Source organism: Coptis chinensis, chromosome 9 (assembly GCF_015680905.1).
Source record: "Coptis chinensis isolate HL-2020 chromosome 9, ASM1568090v1, whole genome shotgun sequence".
Classification (NCBI taxonomy): domain Eukaryota; kingdom Viridiplantae; phylum Streptophyta; class Magnoliopsida; order Ranunculales; family Ranunculaceae; genus Coptis; species Coptis chinensis.
Window position 1 is genome coordinate 13,158,512 of NC_141464.1, and position 21,451 is coordinate 13,179,962.

At 37.6% G+C, this 21,451-nt stretch overlaps 2 protein-coding genes and 1 long non-coding RNA gene across 3 annotated transcripts; 1 reads left to right on the forward strand and 2 right to left on the reverse strand.

Moving 5' to 3' along the window:
• Nucleotides 1-348: 348 nt before the first annotated feature.
• On the reverse strand, nucleotides 349-801 carry LOC147474826 (uncharacterized). The gene has a single exon (XM_086585200.1). The coding sequence runs from the start codon at nucleotides 799-801 to the stop codon at nucleotides 349-351; it is 453 nt and encodes a 150-aa protein (XP_086441326.1).
• Nucleotides 802-960: 159 nt separating this feature from the next.
• On the reverse strand, nucleotides 961-1,305 carry LOC147474827 (uncharacterized). The gene has a single exon (XM_086585201.1). The coding sequence runs from the start codon at nucleotides 1,303-1,305 to the stop codon at nucleotides 961-963; it is 345 nt and encodes a 114-aa protein (XP_086441327.1).
• A 7,360-nt stretch (nucleotides 1,306-8,665) lies between these two features.
• Nucleotides 8,666-10,041, forward strand: LOC147474828 (uncharacterized). Its single transcript, XR_015207165.1, has 2 exons — nucleotides 8,666-8,756; nucleotides 9,810-10,041. It is a non-coding gene; the product is annotated as an uncharacterized LOC147474828 (long non-coding RNA).
• The last annotated feature ends 11,410 nt before the right edge of the window (nucleotides 10,042-21,451 follow it).

Sequence of the window (21,451 nt, forward strand, 5' to 3'; positions counted from 1 at the left end):
CGATAATAATGAACTAAGTGAGTGTAAAAGAGTTCAAACTTAGATTGACGAAACTAAATGTGGTAACTTCGTCAGATTTTGTCGTAGCGATAATAACGAACTAAGCGAGCGTAAAAGCGTTCAAACTTGGACTGACAAAACTAAACGGGATAACTTCGTCAGATTTTGTTGTAGCGATAATAAGGTTCGCTAGCACCATAATTATATAATTGGAACTGAAGTGAAAGAACTACTTCTTTATTGATCACCGAGTCTTGAAAAGTATAAAAATAATAACGGAAAATAAACGACTGAACTAGAAACAAACTAATAATTATTTTTTTAGGATAACGCAAAAACAACTAAAATCTACTTATAGAACTTGCACAGATAAAATGCATTCCATGGCTTATCGAGAACATTTCTATCTAAATATCGGAGAAAATAAGATCCTTTTGTGGTGGGGCGATCAATGATGTATGGACCTGTCCAGTTTTCTCCAAATTTGCTGGAATCTATCAACCTCGTCTTTTGACAGAGTACCCAGTCATCTTTCGCAAACACTTTAAGTTGAACTTTCTTATCATATTTTCGTTTCATATGAGCTTGATAATGAATTAATTGTTGAAGACCAACATCTCTTGTCTCATCTATCAAGGCTTTGGCTTGAGCAAGTGCTTGATCATTCAACTCCAATTTCATGGCAGAAACTTGTGTGGTTGGAGTCATCAACTTTGTGCGCAAGACCACTTCCATACCGTAAGCAAGATTAAATGGAGAAAACCCTGTTGAATGCTTAGGCGTGGTTCGATAAGCCCACATAACCGCAGGAAGTTCTTTAACCTAATTTTCTTTTGCCTGTTGAAGTCATCGCTTGAGCATTGCAAGAATGGATTTGTTGGTAGCTTCAGCTTATCCATTAGCTTGAGGATGGTACGGTGCCGAGAAATTGTGACTAATTTTCAAGTCAGAACAAAATTGTCAAATTTCTTCAGCGTCGAATTGCTTGCCATTGTCAGAAGTCAATAATATTGGAATACTGAAATGACAAACAATTTCATGCCATAAGAACTTTTTAACATCTGAAGCATGGATCTGGGCTAAGGGTATAACTTCTGCCCACTTGGTAAAATAATCAATTGCGACGAGTAAGAAACGAACACTGGCAAAGGCTTTTAGAAGTGGATCTACAATGTCAAGACCCCACTTCGCAAATGGCCAAGGGCTCAAGATTGGATGAAGTTCGGTCATTGGAAATTTTCCCATATTATCATATTTCTGACAAGGAACACACTTCTCAGACAAACGTTTAACATCTTTTTGCATGTATGGCCACTAGTACCGTTGTGTCATCGCTCTATGAGCGAGACTCCCCCCCCCCGGGAGTGATTCCCTTATAGGCCGGAATGAATTTTCTTGAGGACTAGTAAACCTTCCGCTCTGCTTAGACAATGAAGCATAGGGTTAAGACTTGAACCTTTGGGATAGAGTTGCAAAAGACCATCTGTAGTGAAGATGATACATTATTTCCAAGCATCACGTTTGACACGATCACAAACTGTATGATCTTGAGGCAAGATGTGATCATGTAAATATGTGATATAATGAAGGCACCAATCATCCTTGCCACAAGGCGGAAGCAGAAAACTTAGCTCTACATCAGGAACTTCTGGAGCATTGTCAATTTCATGATCATTGTCGGTATGGACTGAGACAATATCATTGACAGGCTTATTGGGGTCATCTGATAGCATAAGTTGTTGATCAAGTGTTTGCTTTACAATGATAACTTGATTATTAAGATCACGCTTGCGCTTTTGAGTCAGCATAGGAGATATCAAATTGGCATGGCGTGATTCGTCAGAAAATGTCTGGAAGAAAAAACAACTCTGAGTGATGTACGTATCTCGCAAGTCCTTGATGGACAGATTAATACTCGGCTCCTTTTGAAATTCAATGGTAATCTGGCGAGTCTCATCTGACTTAACTGCCGTAGATAAATATGCGAGAGAATCAGCATGTCATACATCATGACGCGGACGCTGCACAATATTGATAGATTCAAAATTTCAAGCAATCTGATAAATTAAGTCCAAATAAGCCGACATTCTCTCATCACGAGCCGCATATGATCCTCCAAACTGGCTAGCGACTAATTTAGAATCTATAAATAACCGTAACTTAGTCGCCCCCAGGTGAAGAGCAGTGCGCAAGCCACAAAATGACAACTTCGTACTTGGCCTCATTATTTGAAGCGTCAAAACCCAAAATGCATTGACTTCTCAATTTTTTCTCCATTCGGCTGTAAGATTGCACACCCAATACTGGAGCCAGACTTATTATGTGAACCATCACTGTAAACAATCCAGCAATTGGCAAATACATCTGATAGGTGTGGCAAGTCATCGCGCCCAAGAGGTAATGGTGTGTTGTCATCGATAGTTTCTTCGTCCAGTAATGCGTCAGACATAGGAATATCATCAATAGGAAAATCGGCCATTAACGAAGCCAAATCTTGTCCTTTCTCAGCTGTGCGAGTTTCAAAAACAATGTTATAAGCACTAAGGTAACTTTCCCATTCTGCAAGGTGACTCGATTCTTGGGCATTGCAAAAAAGCTTTCACAGTGGATATTTGGTATAAACTTTGACAACTCGTCCCTGGAAATAAGGCTTAAGACGTCTGGCGGCATGAACCAAGGCCAATGGAATTTTCTCCACTCGAGAATACCTTGTTTTAGCCATTGTAAGAGTCTTACTAACAAATAATATAGGATGGCCATCGTTACCATCGACAAATAAGATGGCGCTTACGGCATGATCAGTAGTGGCTAAATACAGACCGATAGGCTGCCCTGTTACTGGACTGGCAAGAACTGGAGGTTGGACTAAGTACGCTTTCAAGTTATGAAAGGCAAGTTCACAGTCCTTCATCCAAATAGATGTGTCTTTCAATATGTGTAAAAAATGATGGTATCGATCAGAATACACTACTAAAAAAATGACATATTATGACGCTTGTTTTTCGTCTATCTTGACGGTTTTGCGAAAAACCGTCAAGATAGGTGTTTTAGTAATATTTTTATGACGGCTATTGCAATATTATGTCGTGTATGACACAAAGCGCCAATGAAAATTATAATAAATTTATGACGGCTATTGCAATATTATGTCATGTATGACACAAGCGTCAAAAAAATATAATAAATTTATGACGGCTGTTACAATATTATGTCGTGTATGACACAAGCGTCAAGAAAATATAATAAATTTATGACGGTTGTTGCAACATTATGTCGGTATGACACAAGCCGCCAAGAAAATATAATAATTTTATGACGGATATTACAATATTATGTCGTGTATGACACAAGTGTCAAGAAAATATGATGACATTTCTTAAAACAGCCAAATTAAAATAGAATAAACCGTCAACCTTCTTACAATTTTTTGGGCACTAGCTTTGGTCCATTTTGGATTTCAATTAAACCGCTAACAATTTAACCAAAAGAAATAATACCAAAATCAATATACTCCTCACTAATTATTGAACCGTCAATAGACTCCTCAATTATGGAAACAAATTATCACGAAGTTTTGACCGTGGGGTTAGGGGCTTGACAATACCGCGGAACACTCAACACTTTGCCTTCCCCAATCTTAAAAAAAAAAAAAAAAAACTATGGACGCTTTCTCCTTCCCCACCACCACCACCTAGCTTCGCCTCCCAATCGCCACTTACCTTTTTATTCTTTTTCCTTCTATCTCTCACCTCAACAAGGTAAGTAAAGTAAAAATTTTATTTAAAGCACCGATTTTTTTTATAGGGTTTTATTTTAAAATTGGAAGAAGCATCGCTTTCAATTTTAATTCTTCGAATTTACTGAACGGGAGTTCTCTTTATCCAAACGCGGATTCTCCCTATTATTTTGTATCTAGTTCAATCGAATTTCAGATCTACCGTAACACTCTCGAATTGAATTATCCTTTACTCTTTTCTCCTATTTTTTGGGCCTTCATTGGTTGTATCATATTGTATGTACACAAGTTCACAAGCTTAAACTAGGATTAAAGTTTCCGTGGTGATAAATTAGGTGTGTTCATTTCAGAATGTCGATAATAAAATGGTAGGAAATTAAGCAATTCAGAATGTTTTCTTCCAACTTTTACACAACATGGGAAGACCTTCCGGTTCATGAATCAAGACGACTTCTCCGGCAGTTTTTGTGTCGACAAGTATTAAATATCTATAGTCTTTGATTGTGCGTAACAATGACAATATGATTTCCTTCCTTTGATCTAATTCTAGCTAAAAGAACACTTCAGACTTCTCAAAGTCGACCGCTAAAACAAATGTACTACAAATTTACAATGGTCGGAGATTTCCTTCAAACTCAGAGAAATAGTATAAGTAGTAACACACTAAAATCAAAAGCTATCCACCATCCGCCCTTCAACACGCATTTAGCTAGCTATTACAATTCTGTACTTATATTTGGTTTAATATGGAAGAGGAGGAAGCCGGAGGGTCAAAGATTTGAACAGGGAAGAGGTTAGATAATGCAACATTACTTTTTCATTTTATTCAAGTTATTTATATGATCGATTTTATGTTACCTTGAGTTGTACCCCATGCTTGTACTTATAAACTGTTTCATTGTCAAAGAAGTATTGGATCATATGTTGGATCATGGATTATGAGTTTGTTTGAAGTATGCAATTAATGTGTGATTGAGTAGTGAGAATATGTACAATTGATAATTTTTGTATGTGCGGGCATTTTCATCGTTATTGCTTTTATGACTTACGCTCCAAAGTCTCGAGTAGTCTATGGAGACTTGGGCACATCTCCGCTTACGCCCTTCTATAATACATTCCCTTATGGAGTTAAGGATCCGAGGGATATAATTGGAGCTCTTTTTCGCCCTCACAGTACACACACACACACACTAGCACGTATGTCTCACTCCGCACTAAGATATCAATCATATATTTACTTTAGGTCATTCCCCGAATTAAGCAGAGAATGTTTCAACATAGTGCTCGAAATCAATGCCACCTCATAGAACAAGATGCCAACCAACCTATCTTCCTTTGGTTCCTCATTGTAGTAATTTTTTTTTGGGTTGTAAAGGACCCGCATTTTTACTTAAATAAATAAGTTTTTTTAAGCCATTCATTAAAACTCATATTATGTAATCTGCAGTCGACCGGGTTAATTTGGCTAAGAAAAATGAAGGCTTTATTGTTCCTGGGTATACACATATGCAAAGGGCCCAACCGATTCTCTTGCCACTAATCTTGTCTTATGTTGAGCAGGTAAGGGGAGGTTTCTTTGCCATGCATATATTATATAATGTGTGGGCATCGATATAGTTTGTAATATGTCGTGAAGTTCTTGGCATTTGTTGCCTTTTTTACTAGTTTAAATGATACAACACCCCCCACTCAGACTAGAGTTACACACAAACTCTTATTGTAATTGAGCTTAGTATCTTGCCACTTGTTTTCACTTCCATGGCATTGTCAGTGAATGTTGGTATTGGTGAGTCGAATTTCCTATATATATTGACATATCGTCTGCTTTTGCATAAAAGTTTGGCGCCTTGCTCTATGATTTCAGTCACATGACCATGGTACAACAAATGACCGAGAACATTCGCACTCTCTTCACAAACGAGTTTAGCATCTTTTCCACTTGTTTTGAAACAAAATGTGAAATGGGTCCACTTGTACGTTCAGGACAGGAGCAAAAAAGATAGCTATACATCGCTAGTTGAAACTAAAATCTTGATTCAAGTACCTTGTTTGTTGTATTCTTTTTAAGGTACCAGTTGACTTTATCGTTGTCTTTATCAATTAACAATTATTTTGTTTGCTTGAGACTTGAAATGCTTACAAGGAACTAATCCACATAGCTTAGCTAGAACGCTAGTGTAGTAAATAATTTAATCAATAGCTTCAGATGCTTGCCTCACCACAATGTCGTGCATCCTAATCGATGAGAGTGTTTCTCATTGCTAAAGTTAACAAGAAAATGAATGCATGGATCTTGCATTCAGATCTGTCTCTGCCCTTTTCCTACAACATTCAGTTTTGAAAATGCTTGGAAAATGTGGGGTAGTTTACCATGTTTTACAATTGAGTCAAATGTTGTCTTTTCTGCTCATTTAGCTTCCACGTATTAACTTTAGCAATATAAATGTTTTGTAGCTTGAGTGTGATGGATGCCTTACTTAATTGCAGAGGACGCTTTGAACTTTTGCCCTCTAGGTGCATGTGCTCAAGGCGGTACCGGTCTTCCCATTGATAGATTTATGACCTCCAATGCTCTAGGATTTACCGCCCCATGAGGAAATGTATATGCTCACATAGTTTTTCTTCTTGCAATATATTGCTGCTTCTATCGCTTGAATCCACAAGAGCAAATCAGTGATAAAAGATTACATTAATGAAAAAGGAAACAGTAGCTAACAAGTGTGCCAAGTTCTTTACAAGGCAGGGGAGCTAGTCCCAGAATCGCGGGAGTTCGAAGTTCTTTACAAGACAGATGGGAACTCAGAAGCTAACAAGTGTGCCAAGTTATACTCTTTCTACTATATTGGCGGGACGGCTGCCAAGTTATTAGTAGCTAGGCAGCTAAGGCAGTAGTAGGTCAGGTCAGTCAGTCGGGCATGAAGCTACGTGTTCTATTTGGCGGTCGGAGACGAGGTCGAGGCAACTTGTTATATAGGTAGCCGTGCGTGTTAATAGATCTTCTTCTATACTAGTAGTAGCAGTAGTGGGTGAATCGGTTTCTTAGGTTATTAGGCTTAGTTTTTTATTAGAAGGATAAGCACGGTTATTGCCGCTTTTTTGTCCCAACATCCAGCCGAGGTAGGCTACTAACTTGCTCGTTAGAAGTAGTTAACGAACGGAAATAAGGCCATTTGATGTCTATAAGTGAAGATTGGATGGATGCCCGCTCCTTCAATACAGGCAGAGCCAGCCTGCACTCCTTCAATACTCGACTCAAGACGCAAGTATTCATGGTGGTGGGGGACAGCCATATACCAAAGAATTCAAAATGGCTTCAGGAAAATCTTACGTATATTGCTTTCCCATTACCGCTTTGGCTACATTTCTGTTTGAGAATGTTGCGTGTTCTCGATCCTTTTTCTCGTTCATATAGATAAAAAAAAAAAAGTGCATTTGTCTATTTTTCTAATGAGCGAAAAGTCGCGGGTTTTTCCTTGCTAAAGGATTATATGATACAAAGGTTTAGCTCGCAGAGGTTTCAAATGCATTAGTTTGTCTATCTTTATCCATTGTCATCCTTTCCATCGCTTCTCTCATCATCGAAACCAGTTGTTGTGTTCTCAAGTCGCTTTTATCATGAAATTGGTACCTCTTGGAAATTTGTATTCTTTTGTATCAAGGTTCAAAACACACTTTGGTTTTTATATACTTGCTCGGTTGCACCATAAAGGCATATGCGTAGACTAATCCAATCTGAAACTATAATGGGTTAGTAATGTTCACCGTAATAGATATGGATTTCTCGATCAATGATGCACGAATGGATTTCTGATCAATGATGTTCACTGTAATAACATATGGATTCCAAGGTCAAAACAATGTTCAAGCTCATTGAAGAAGATGCAGATTCTTTTGCGAGAAGGGGCAGAGATGTACTACAAGAAACGCCCGAGCTAATGAAACCGGTCGAAGAGTTCTACCGAGCTTATCGTGCTTTAGCAGAAAGATACGATCACGCTTACAGAGAGCACTCCGTCCGTGCCCATCGCACCATGGCGTAAGTTTTCCCAACCAAGTTCCCTTTGTATTGCTGATGATTCACCATCCTCCTCCGCGAATCGAGACCGAATCAAGACACTCTTGAGATGACACGCCCCATGCGTGCATCCCTTGAAGAAGTTGCCAAAGTTTCAACAATATAATTTCTAGGATGATGTTGGGCTTTAGGTGTTCCGAGAGGATGAATGGGGCAAGGGGATTAGAAGTGTAGTCCGAGAGGCCACGGAGATCATTCGCGACGTTTAACTTATCCGATTTTATTTGGTTTTTGCGACATATTGATGTGCAAGGAATTAAAAAGAGAGCCATGAATATTCAGTTCAGATTTGATACTTTACTTGAAAAAAATTATCAAGGAGCGTGAACAAGTTAGAAGGACGAAAGTGGAGAAGAGTAGCAAGGATTTTCTAGACATGTTACTTGATCTATCGAGGATGATGAGCTCGAAAAATCAAATTGACCGTGAGCTAATATTAAGGCGCTCATGTTCGTAAAGTTACTCGACCTTTCTTCATTTTCATTGTTTTTTTTACATAAGCATTCTCATTCTCATAATAATTAATCACTTCAACATGTACCAATAATCCAATATACACACTCCATAACTCCAACATCAATCACTTGTACATGGTATATTACTAATCTACTAGATTTTAGTTGTTTTAGCAAAGAATATTGTTTGTTGCTTCGCTAGGTAAATTGTCCAACTTGTTATCACAAGTATGGTAAATGCAACTGATAATGGGCTTTGTTAGTGTTTGGTCAAAGTAATGTGTGTAACCTCCTTTAACACCTGCAAATTTACTTTCTCGTCCCTTAACTCAATCTTTGTTTTATGTGTTTTTTTCCCCGTAGGACTTTCTTACAAATGCAACCGATACATCCGGGATTGTTGTGGAATGGGCAATGTCGAACTAGTTAATAATCCTGCACTTATGGAAAAAGCAAAAGAAGAGATAGATTCAGTTGTGGGCAAAAACAGGTTGGTTAAGAAATCTGATATTGCAAATTTACCTTATTTGCAAGCAATATTCAAAGAAACACTTAGACTTCACCCACCAATTCCTATATTTGAAAGAGAATCAACAGAAGATTGCAAAGTTGCTGGGCTATGACATACCAAAGAAAGTCCATTCTTTTCATAAATAATTGGTCTATTTGTAGAGATCCTAAAACTTGAAAACCCACTTAAGTTCCAACCTCGAAAGGTTCATGTCTCAAGGCCCGTGTAATGAAAATGCAAGTATGGTTGATGTTAGAGGCCAACATTTTAATATTTTGCCATTTGGATCCGGAAGAAGGGGGTGTCCAGCGGGCATTGGTCGCTCAAGTTGTTCCTACAAAGTTGTTGGCTTTGTTGATCCAGGGCTTTGATTGGAGTATACCATCCAATGGTAATGAGGTAGCACCTAAGGTAGTTGATATGAGTGAAAGGCCCGGATTAACTGTTCAAGAGCAAGTGGTCTAACCCGAACTACTAGTAACGGATTTGCCTGCAATACGAGTAAGGGGAATGGAACTCTTGTTTGAGAACTTTAGCTACGGACTTAGGTTAGCTAGCTCGGCTTCTCCTATGGCTATTTGGATTAAGGAAGTAGGGTAATGCACATACAAAGAGGCCTAATCTAATAATGGTGAGTCGAATCGCGTAGCCGCCGCTTCAAGGCTTTTATGCCACCTAAAGGCCTAAGATAGGAGAATGAGGTTCATGTTTAAGTATCCTCCGGGTTTTGCCTATATTCTTTGCTTTAGCGATTGAGTTCCCTTTTTTCGAGTGGTAGCCTATACCTTTTAGTGCTTCGGCTAGTTAGTACATATCAGATATATCCTACAGTGGTGTACGTTATTTGGGGCTTAACCAATATGATTCTCTGTTATAGTTGATTGTATCTCTTTCGTTTAGTAGTTATTGACTTAGTGTGCTAACACATTGTTTGTGTATTTTTTTTAATACTGTGTAAAAGTTGTTATATGATTATATTTTTAGTTTATTTATTAAACAAACTAACACATTCTTTTTCATATTGTTTTTTAGGTTATAAGTGAGATAACACGGTAGCTCAATTAAGTTTGTTTGAGATGGATCGGTTGATTAGCAATTTGTTGGATGGGTTATGTAAATTACATTGTTGTTGGATTATGAGACTTGATTTTGAATCAAGTGCTTAAGTTATTTAATTTTTTTCTCCGTGAATAAATCATGTAATATGAACAAGTTCTTGGAATGATTTATGTTAGTAATAAAAGTATGATTCTTGTTTCCGTAATGGACTCTAGCTGTCAAGTGTCTGAATGTATTGGTGGTGTCGGAATGTATTGGTTTATAGGAATTTTCAGATTTACAGGAAAAAAAAAAAAAAAAAAAAAGGAGTTATGACGGCTTCCAAAGAACTAGCCGTGTGGCATACCAATTCTTGACAGTTTTAGTGTTAATTTCTTGACGCTTTTGTTTATCGGGATGACATTTAAATAAAAACAATAAAAAAATGAAGGTTTATTTTTTGACACTTTTTCTAATAAATTATGACGGTTAAGTAAAACATGTCATGCAAAAGGATCCAGTTATGACGTTTATAAATGAGTTTTTGTCATATTAAATTCGAGTTTTGATGTCAGCTTCTCTAGAACCGTCATCAAAATTATGACGCTTTTGGTTAACTTTTATGACGGGCTCTATAATGACGGTGGTTTTTTTAATGAAAAAATGTCATTAAACCTGTTTCATGACGGCTAAAAGCCGTCATCACAAGTCATTTTTTTAGTAGTGATACCAAGTGATAAAGCGATTTAGGGCAGCTAAGCGTCCTGTAAGTCGTTGAATCTCTTTCTTTAACGTTAGAGAAGGCATTTCAAGGATAGACCGAATCTGATCTGGATTTGCTTCAATTCCACGTCTAGTCATTATGTAACCTAAGAATTTGCCAGATAACAAACTGAAAGAACACTTAGCCGGATTCAAACGCATGTTGAATTGGAGAGTCGGTCGAAAACAGCTTGCAAAGCAGTAAGATGATCAGGTGCTTCTGTAAACTTTACAACCATGTCGTCGATGTATGCTTCGACTATTTTTCCAAGTGGATAAAAAAAAAATGGTGTTGACTAGCTTTTGATATGTGGCTTCAACGTTTTTCAGACCGAAAGGCATTACTTGGCAACAGTAAATTCCTTGGTCTATAATGAATGCAATGAACTCTTGGTCCTCAATGAATAACGGAATCTAATGGTAACCAAAATAAGCATCCATAAAAGACAAACACTGAAAACCAGATGCTGCATCGACCATTTCAAATATATGAGGCAATGGATACAGATAAATTAGGCATACTTTATTGAGATTCATGAAATCGGTACAAACCCCTAATTTTCCATTCTTTTTAGGCACTACGACTACATTTGTCAGCCATTTTGGATAAGTCACAAGTCTTATAAAATTAACAGACAAGAGACGGTCGATTTCTTCTTTCACCTTCATCTTTTTATCGGGGGCTATCCTTCGGGGCTTTTGTCTAACCAGCTTTGCATTGGGATCAATATCGAGTTTATGACAAGCCACAGAAGGATCTATACCAAGCATTTGCTCTATTTGCTAAGCAATAACATGACTATTCTTCCTTAATAACAAAATAAGCTCTTGTTGCTCCGCTTCTGGAAGCTCGGCCGAAATAAAAGTTTTCTCTTCAGGGAGTTGGCCAATTTGAACTTCTAAAAATGGATCAATGGTGTAGAGTAAAATGAAGGTCCCAGATGCTGTAATTGCTATTTGACTGCGTTAGAACTAAGAATAGTTCATCCAACAACTTCATGCTTATTATAATCATCGAGAACATTGTTATGGAGAATTAGAGATGCAAGTTGTTCACTGCGCACTTTATAAACTTTACCATTGAATGAGAACTTGACTGCTTGATGATATGTTGATAAGACATTTTGCATGTAATGAATCCAATCGTGACCAAGGATGACATTGTAAGGGGATTTACAATCCATCAATAGGAAATCAATATTGACTTCCTATTTTATAAGAATAACCGTGAGAGAAACCTTCCCAACGCAATGAGTAGCGGTACCATCAAAACCAATGATAGGTGCATTTATAGTAGTGACCAAGTTATCAATAAAAGGAATACTGCGATAACACCCAGGAAACATGACGTTAGCTGAACTACCAGTGTTGATCATTATATGTTGTACACGCATACAGCTGATATATGTAGTTATGACAACAACATCATAATGAGGAACATGCACTCCCATTAGATCTTGGTCAGTGAAACACAACGACTCGTCTTCAATAGTCTCCATGCGGAAACCTTTCAACGAAATTGATCCCGTTGACTTCGTAAAAATTAGAAAGATATTTGACTTTAGAACGATGAGCATTTTTCTGCTGGGTATTAGACAATGAATCAATGACGACATGACTAACCTTAATGACATTGTTTTCTGTTATAGTTAAATCTTGAGTTGTCACTTTTTTCTACACATATTGATCAAGTTTCCCATTCTACACAAGCTTTTCAATTCTTCCCCTCAAAGATCGACAGTTCTCAGTCCCATGACTATAATAATCATTATGAAATTTGCACCATAAAGATTTATCACGAGTTGTTTTAGTGTCCTCGCGCAGGGGAAACGGCAGAGTGAGCAGACCTTTATCTTTGATTTTGTCGTAAACTACGACATATTTAGTATTAAGCGGAGTTAATTCAAAATCATTAAAAGGCTTTCCGGTCCTGCTCATGGTGTCTTCTTTCTTATAAGGAGGCTTCTAATCGGGTTGAGGTTGATCAAAAGTTAGATTATTCTATTTGTTTCACTGATCATTGAAATTATTTCCTTAATTATCTTTGTCATGAGAAGTTCGAGCAGCCGTGTTGTCCTCAACATTGATAAATTATTGAACTCGCTGGTATAACATACGTCGGAAAGATGGAATGTCCCGAACAATAGAGTTGTATAACCCATCTTTATCAAACAAGATAGCTTCTTTAAAAGTGTAGACCACCATTAGACCGGACTGCTCGAAAATCTCAGCTACAGCTTGGCAGAAATGAGTGACAAAACTACGGAGAGTTTCATTATGTTGTTGCTTGATGTTGAAAAGAACCTGGACACAATTTGGACGTTTTAGATTATGATGAAAACACTTCGAAAACTTTTTGGTTAAGTCCTTGAACCGACAAATAGATCGCGGGGTAATTCGCTAAACTATACCAACACTTCTCCTTTTAATATAGAAGGGAAAAGTTTGCATTTGAAAGCATCATCACCTCCCAATAAAACCAGTTTGTTCGTGAAATTAATCACATGAAGCATAGAGCATCAATCGACATCATCATATTGATCAAACTCAAGTTGTTTGAAATCCTTGCTATGAGTAGCCCTTTACACGGCGAGAGAAAATTTGTCCAAAATACCATCTTTAACTACAAGATTCTCTAGTGTCAATTCAAAATGATCACTATCAAGAAAGTCTTTTTTAATCATTTCTCTGACACGTTGAGGAGTCATCAGATGCATATAAACTGGCTCATAATCATAGACGCGATGACGCCTATGGGAATGAACGGAACGAGAAGAAAATGACGAAGATTCATCGTGACTGTGTCGAGACGAATGTTGTTTGATAAAGATGAAATTGAATAGCTTACCTACGAAATGAACGATGAAACTCAAAACGTAAGTAAACTAAAACTATTTATGATCCTTAGACTTATCAAAGATTTCTCTACTCTCAATCCTATGAGATATAGTGGAGTAGGAAGTTCGTTCCACTCCTAGTGCTCTAGCATGGAATTGTTTTCTAATCTAATTAGCCGTTTTTAAGTCTAATGAGAGCTTTACGAAGGTGTGTTATACTACGATACCTATATGAAATTGATTATGTTGAATCTAACTACGAATGCTATGGAAATATGATTGTTTTGAATCTAGATAAAGGATTAGAGGGGAATTGAATCTACCTCGAATCCAACTTAATAGCCTAGCATAGATTCTTGTATCTCGATTCTTACGTTCTTACGGCAAGAAATTTGAGTTCTAATCCCTAGTGTTCATGGCATTTCTACCGAGTACTAACTAGCATGTGAGGTCGCCCCACCCATTCTCATGGCTTAATCACGACCTTCTAGATTAGAATAGATTCTACAATGCTTCTACACTATACCACTAAGTTTTCATCAAGGCTTCATCAACCCCTCTAATGGAGGTTTTAGCCTTGAATCATTCCGCAATCATTCCCATATGAATCTAAACTAAACATATTATCAAGATTCGAAATTTACTAATCTAAACTAAACGATAATTAAATTCTAATTAACAACTAAGAAATGGTAACCAACAATAATTAAAACTAGATCTAATATATTGAAATAACACAATTCGAAATTGATAAAATAACTATTTTATTTATCTAATCAATCAAGAACAATGATTCAAAGACTTAATCTAAAACAAGAATTGAAAATGGAACTAAAACTTAATTTAATTAATTAAACTAGATCTAGAATTATCTATATTTTTTAAGTCTAACTAGCTACCATTAACAAAGAGCTAAGCTTTGGTTTTTATATGTCTAGATCCAAAAATCGTGCATGGGCTTGGAGCCGTGTTTTGGGCCAGAGAATCAGGCCCAAAACCCAATTCTTTCAGTCCAAAAAGGCCTCTTCAGCTGCAGTTGGCTTCAACAGACTTTTCATCCACTTCTGCTCCTCTGATTGGGTCAAGGCTTAAACCATTGGAAATCTCTTTCCGAATCGGTCGTTTTGACATAAGGTAGGCCCAATTCCGAGGTCTGAGTCCAAATATACGGCTTTCGGAAGTTCTGCTGACTTGTGTGCTATTTCAGCCCGCATCGACTTTTCAGCTTTTGACCGGGCTTTAGAAAGGCTTTGTCTTCTTGAATCTTGGCCTTTAATCATAGAACTCCTTAGTAACCGACCTTAGCTCTTTTATCTCGCTAAAGTGGCACATTTCTGCACATAATGGACTTTGAAACCTGAAATGCATAAAAACACGTAATCAGTGTTAACTCTTAATTATTACTCACATAATTGGTCTAAATGTATGACTGTTATAGGGTTAAAACTACAGTTTTGGGCTCTTATCAAACCAACCCCAAACAGCATTTTGCTTGTCCTCAAGCAAAGATGAGAAATTAGAATAAGTGACCAAAAATGGAGTTCTATCTACTCTCGTTTCGCTGAGTGCGATTGCATTGACCATATGCAACAAGGCCTTAAACCACTAGGAATTCCCTAGTGGACGAGTTATAGCCTCGTGAGAGTTTTCTAGTGAAGGTACTCACAAACTTCAACTATACTACAATGACTAGGAAATAAAACTATTGTTTCCTCATTCATGTCCCAACTATCTATACATCTCACTAGCAACTGAATAAGAATAACTAAGTCAAAACCCTAAGCTAATACATGCATAATAATCAATCATCTATGATACAAATATAAATACTACGACTAATACTATGAAATGCCTAGCAGGTTCGTTTCTGAAACTTGGAATAGCGTCCTTAAGTAGGTCCTCACATAAATGTCAAGACAAAAACCACTCTGATTTTTCCGCTCAAGTTTCGCTACTCTAATGTGCAGTGGGCACACTTTACCTTACAATCTCAATGACAAACAAGGAAGCCGGAGTCGATCAAACACATCTGCCACTTACTATCACACTAACCTAATCCTAATTGAGCTAGAAGTCTTTATTAGGTGTTGCGGGGATTAGGAGATGGTTTAAGAAGGAAGGAAATGGATATTCAAAAGGACAAGTCTGAGATAATAGAGTCTTCATATTATGTAACTTAGAGAAAACCTTGTTATTTTCTTTTGTTTCTATACTTTGTTTCCATCCTTATCCATATTTTTCTTTTTCTTTTCTTTGGCTTTTGACTCCCTTTTATTCTATTTTTTGGAGTTTTGATTTATTTCTATTTTTTTTTCTTTTCCTTGGATGGAAACTTCTTTTCTTTTTCTGGAGCAACTACTAATTTCTGTTTTACGGGTTTTTCTTCTTCTTCTTCACTCATTCTATTCTCGACTTATTCTATATTGGGTAAGTTGAATTTTTTATTTTGTTTTGTTTTGTAACAGGTAAGGATTTGTGGGTTATGAAAGGCTAAAGAAAGGCTCAAAGGGGCTTACTAACCGGAAAATAATTCATAGGTTTGAATTTCTTTATATCGATCCAAAGAGGCCTAAAATTCTCGCTTAGGATATGGCATAGTGATCAAGCAAGTGGACGGTGATTTCTCTATCCGGATTTTACTTCTCCCTTGTGTCATTTCTCAAATGTTTAACATTTAGCTATATTCTCACAGATTTGTAGAATAAGTACTCTAGCCTAGATTTTGAAACTTAAACAATCATAGATACTCATGTAATATATTTATAGATAGCTGCAAAGATTATTACCTACTGATAAGAGCCCAAAACTGTAGTTTTAACCCTGTAACAGACATACTTTTAGACCAATTATGTGAGTAATAATTAAGAGTTAACATTGATTACGTGTTTTTATGCATTTCAGGCTTCAAAGTCCATTATGTGCAGAAATGTGCCACTTTAGCGAGATAAAGGAGCAAAGGTCGGTTACTAAGGAGTTCCGTGATTAAAGGTCAAGATTCAAGAAGACAAAGCCTTTCTAAAGCCCGGTCAAAAGCTGAAAAGTCGACGTGAGCAGAAACAGCATACAAAGTCAGCAGAACTTCCGAAGGCCATATCTTTGGACTCAGACCTCGGAATGGGGCCTACCTTATGTCAAAACGACCGGCTCGGAAAGAGCTTTCCAATGGTCTAAGTTGTGATCCAATCAGAAGAGCAAAAGTGGATGAAAAGTCTGTTGAAGTCAACTGCAGCTGAAGAGGCCTTTTTGGACTGAAAGAATTGGGTTTTGGGCCTGATTCTCTGGCCCAAAACATGGCTCCAAGCCCATGCACGATTTTTGGATCTGAAAGTATAAAAACAAAAGCTTAGCTCTTTGTTAATGGTAGAGAGTTAATGGTAGATAGGTTAGAGTAAAAAGTAGCCATTAAAATAGCTTCTAGATCTAGTTTTTATTTAATTGTTTTTAATCAAGTTTAATTTCAAATCCAATTCTTGTTTTAGATTAAACTATTAGAATCATTACTCTTAATTAGTTTGATTAATAAAATAGCTAGTTGTTAAATTTCGATTCTTGTCATTTACATTTGTGTTAGATTTGATTCATTTATTACTTGTTATTCAATTCTTAGTTATTAATTAGATTTTAATTATTGTTTAAATTAGATTAGTAAATTGAAATTCTTTATATCATGTTTAGTTTAAATTTAATCGGAAATGATTGCGGAATGATTCTCGGCTAAACCTCCATTAGAGGGGTTTGAGAAGCCTTGATGAAAGCTTGATTCCGACTATCGTAGAATCGTCGTAATTTCCTTTCCACTCTAGAAACGATTAGTTCACCATGAGAATGGGTTTAATCGTTCACATGCTAGTTATGAATTGGTAGGAATGCCATGTGTAATTAGGGATTAGGAAGAACCAAATTGTTCTCGCGCAAGGCAGTTCAATTTAGATTACTTAATTAATTCGTTAATAGGATTAAGTCGAGTTGAGGTGGAATCAATCCCCCTCTAATTGCTTATCATAGAATCAACGTAGCATTCCCTTAGTTATTTTGATAACCGACTAGTTGCATCTTGTGGGTAGTTGCATCGTAGTCTAGTTGCCTTTTCGTAAATCTCTCATTAGACCTTAAGTAGAGTAATTACACGTGATAACACAACATGTGGAAGGACTAGGAGTGGAACGAATAACTCTACTCCACTATATCTCATAGGATTGAGAGTAGAAATCTTTGATAAGCATAGAGGCACATAATCTAGTTTTAGTTTACTTACGTTTTGAGTTTCATCGTTCATTTTGTAGGTAAACTAATCAATTTTATGTTTTATCAAATGGCGCTGCTGCCATCTTAGTTTCACTTTTGTATTGTTTTCGTAGTGTTAGTACTTTTCTTAAAGTCCCATTTCACCCACCCACCAGTGTTTGATTCATACTGTGGTTATCCGATTCAACGTTGGAAAGTTCCGACAAAATAACACTGAGCGCGACCGCGCCCTAGCAGAGCGCACCTGCACCCTATAGCCTGGAGCAAGAGCGCGACCCGCCCTTAAACTCTGGAATACCAAGTTACACGGAGCGCGCCCGCGCCCTATGCGAGCGCGACCCGCGCCCTTAGCAAATTTTTTCGGATTTTGACAGTTTTGATTCGAACTTTGATTTTTCAAATTTTTCAGTGTTCTAACCTGTTATATACACTGAACACGCGTAAACAAGACGCTATTCATAAGTGAAGCAAGGATGCAATCAGGTATTCCTTTCTTCCACACCTCGCATCTCCTGTTAGAGGTTTATACTAGTATATCAGAATTGTTTGGAGTGTTGATGTGTTAGGTAAGTTTGGTTTTAGCCTTGTATGAGATTAAGGTCTGGCCGAACAAAAACACAGAACGTAATTACACAACAACGTCAACAAACAAGTCTATCTAGTATACCACCCACTACACCTCTAGCTACTATTTCACACACATCACGACACAATGCCCGAAGAAGAGACTCCTCTCTCTGACTTCTACAAAGCCTTGAGCGATAGCCCCAAATCTTGCATCGTTCTAGCAGACCCAGTGGGGGATTTCCGAATCCCCCCAAATATTTTTAATTTGTTACCCGTTTTTCATGGATTAGACCATGAAAAACCTTATCAGCACATGCGTAGGATTGAACAAGTCCTTACAACATTCCACCATCCTACGGTTGGTGCGGAACAAATTAAACTCAGGGTATTCCCTTTCACCTTAGCCGATAAAGGCGTCTTAGTTAACTCGCCCAAACGCCTAATTCGTGGACTCGTGGGCTAAACTTGTTCAAATTTATGGGAACATTTTTACCCACCCCTAAAGACGGATGAGATGCTTTCCAAGATTCATTTCTTTCGACAAAATCCTCATGAATCATTTTCAGAGGCTTGGAATCGTTTTCACCGATCTCCTTATAGAGTGTCCACATCATAATTTAGCGAAAAGACACGTTAGTTCGTGCCTTTTCAAAGGACTTCTACACCACCATAAAGAAGTCCTAGACATAATGAATGGGGTAGTTTCTTAAGTAAAGGAGCCTCGAGAGGCATATAAATTTTGGAAGATCGACTAAACGTAATAATAATTGGGGGTAGTGACGATTACTCGCCCGCCGCTAGTTCTTCTTCAACAGCTTAAGGCTACCAAGATGTTTGAGGTTAAATCAGATCCCGAGCTTAAAACTCTAATTGAATCCCTCACAAAAAGGTAGAGGCCATTTCTGTACAACAAAAGCCAATCCCCGTCATGAATATAAATTCAAATCCATGTAGTTTCGTTGAGCCCCGAGCATCCCCGCTCACACTTGTCTATTGCCTATGAACGGGCTTGTTCCATTAATAGTGAACCTAACCCCTTGAGACAAAATCCCAACTTCGGTTGGAGAAATAACCAAAACGTCACACCTCAAGGGGTACAATAATCAATATGTTAGGCCCACGCGCACGCGGCTTTAACCAAGCCCCACTACGACAAGGGCGGTGGTCGGGTAATTTTAATAATTATAACAACCAAGTGCAACCTCTTCAAGGTCAAGCACAAAGTCAGGGTAGTTATAATAATTATAATGCTAATAGAGGTATCGTTCCAGTAAATAATAACTATCAAAATCCACCCATAAATAATTCATGTGAAATAGTTCCAGTCACACCACCCGTGACTACTACACCCACACAACCGGATCGTCTTGACACCTTCATACAAGTGAGACATAAACTTTTCCAAACCATGGCTCAATCTAACTAACAGCTTCTACAATCCGTTAATAATTTAACCAAACAGTTGGCTTAAGATAAAGCCCAACCCAAAGGTGTGTTGCCAGGTCACGAAATACCTAATCCTAAAACAACAAATACAGCCTTTGAGGTAACCGATAATACTAGTAATGAGTATGAAAATGTAGGTGAGCTAAAGGCCATCACCACTCTGCTTCCGGCAGAGTGGTTGATAACAAAGTCACTATGCCTATAGTTACCCCCACCAAGAGCCCCTACACCGCTATATTACTAGATACCTAAATAGAAACCTCAAGAGCCTACCCACTGTAGAGGTACCGATTACAACAAAACCTAAGAAACAGAAGCCACGGTTAAACATCCGGGTAATACCATTGCTAAATATAGACGAAAACCACCGCTTTCCACAAAAATTAGCCATGTTAACTAGGGATGCAAATTATGAGGAGATTAGGGATATTTTCAAGAATCTAACTATAAACCTTCCCTTCCTCGAGCTATAAAAAGCTACCACACCATGCTAAGTTTCTTAAGGAATTGTACTACTACTAGGCGTAAGACCAATATACCAAAAGACGCTTTTTAAATGTAAACAATTCCCAACTCTATCTGAACATAATGGAATTGTTAAGTACAAGGACCCTGGTCGTCCTACGGTACAATGCACTTTAGGAGATTCTTATACAACGACCGCGTTATTAGACCTGGGGGCTAGTGTTAACTTACTCCCATTTTATTTGTATAGACAAATAGGTCTAGAGGAGCTACAACCCACTAAAATGACGTTGCAATTAGCTGATCGGTCTATTAAGTATCCTAAGGGTGTCATCGAAAATGTTCTGGTAAAAATTCAGGATTTTTACTATCCGGCTGATTTTGTCATTCTCGACACAGAAGTCGTTAACGACTCTATCCCGATCATCTTAGGGCGTCCTTTTCTGGCAACTACCAATGTGCTCATTAATTGCCGTGATGGTTCAATGTCCATGTCTTTTGGCCATCTTGCTGTTGAAGTCAATGTTTTTAAAACAAAGACACAATTACCCGATTCGTCTATGGATGGAGAGGTTAGCATGATCGAGAGCTTTGCTCGAGATTATTTCAACAACACGTTCCCTGATAATCATATGCCCAAATTTCTTTCCTTTGGAAGATCAGACTCCAACATTTCCATCCCTACATTAGTCGATACACATATTACGGATGAGGAGGAGATAGATGACTTTCTCAAAGATATAGAGGACTATCATAGTAACGTGGATATGACCAATCTAGATGAGCAATTCAATGAGTTTCTTAGAGCAGGTGATGATTCACCCTATCAAGAACTACTTTGCACAACAACCACCTCGATTCCCCTCCTTCCACCCTTTGAAAGGAATCTTGAGGTTGCACTCAATCCTTTTGTTTCCCCTGTGCTCCATAATTTTTTAAATCGACCTAGTAAACAAATACTTCAGAAGGACAACCCATTTGACACCTTCATTTTCAGACTTTAGACAATCCCTACACACACAATGAATGAGTTTTGTGCTAAAACCACATCTTCATTGTTTACAGGCTGTCTTTCTACAACTTATCCATATCCACCATATTCTCCACAACCATTCACTTTTCCACACTTATTTACTAGAACACCCACTCATTCAAAAATGAAAAAGAAGGTGCATGCTAGGTTACGTAATAGGGTTATCCGACTTCGCTTTCATTTCACTAGGTTGCGTCATAGGAAATATTGGTGCTTGATTGTGTTTGGATATGTTTTCTGTGATATTTATTTATGGAATGATCCATAACTATTTCGGTTGT

Bases quoted from the DNA above. Each gene is read 5' to 3' on its own strand.
- LOC147474826 (XM_086585200.1), bottom strand. From the start codon at position 801: ATGTGGGCTTATCGAACCACGCCTAAGCATTCAACAGGGTTTTCTCCA.
- LOC147474827 (XM_086585201.1), bottom strand. From the start codon at position 1,305: ATGCAAAAAGATGTTAAACGTTTGTCTGAGAAGTGTGTTCCTTGTCAG.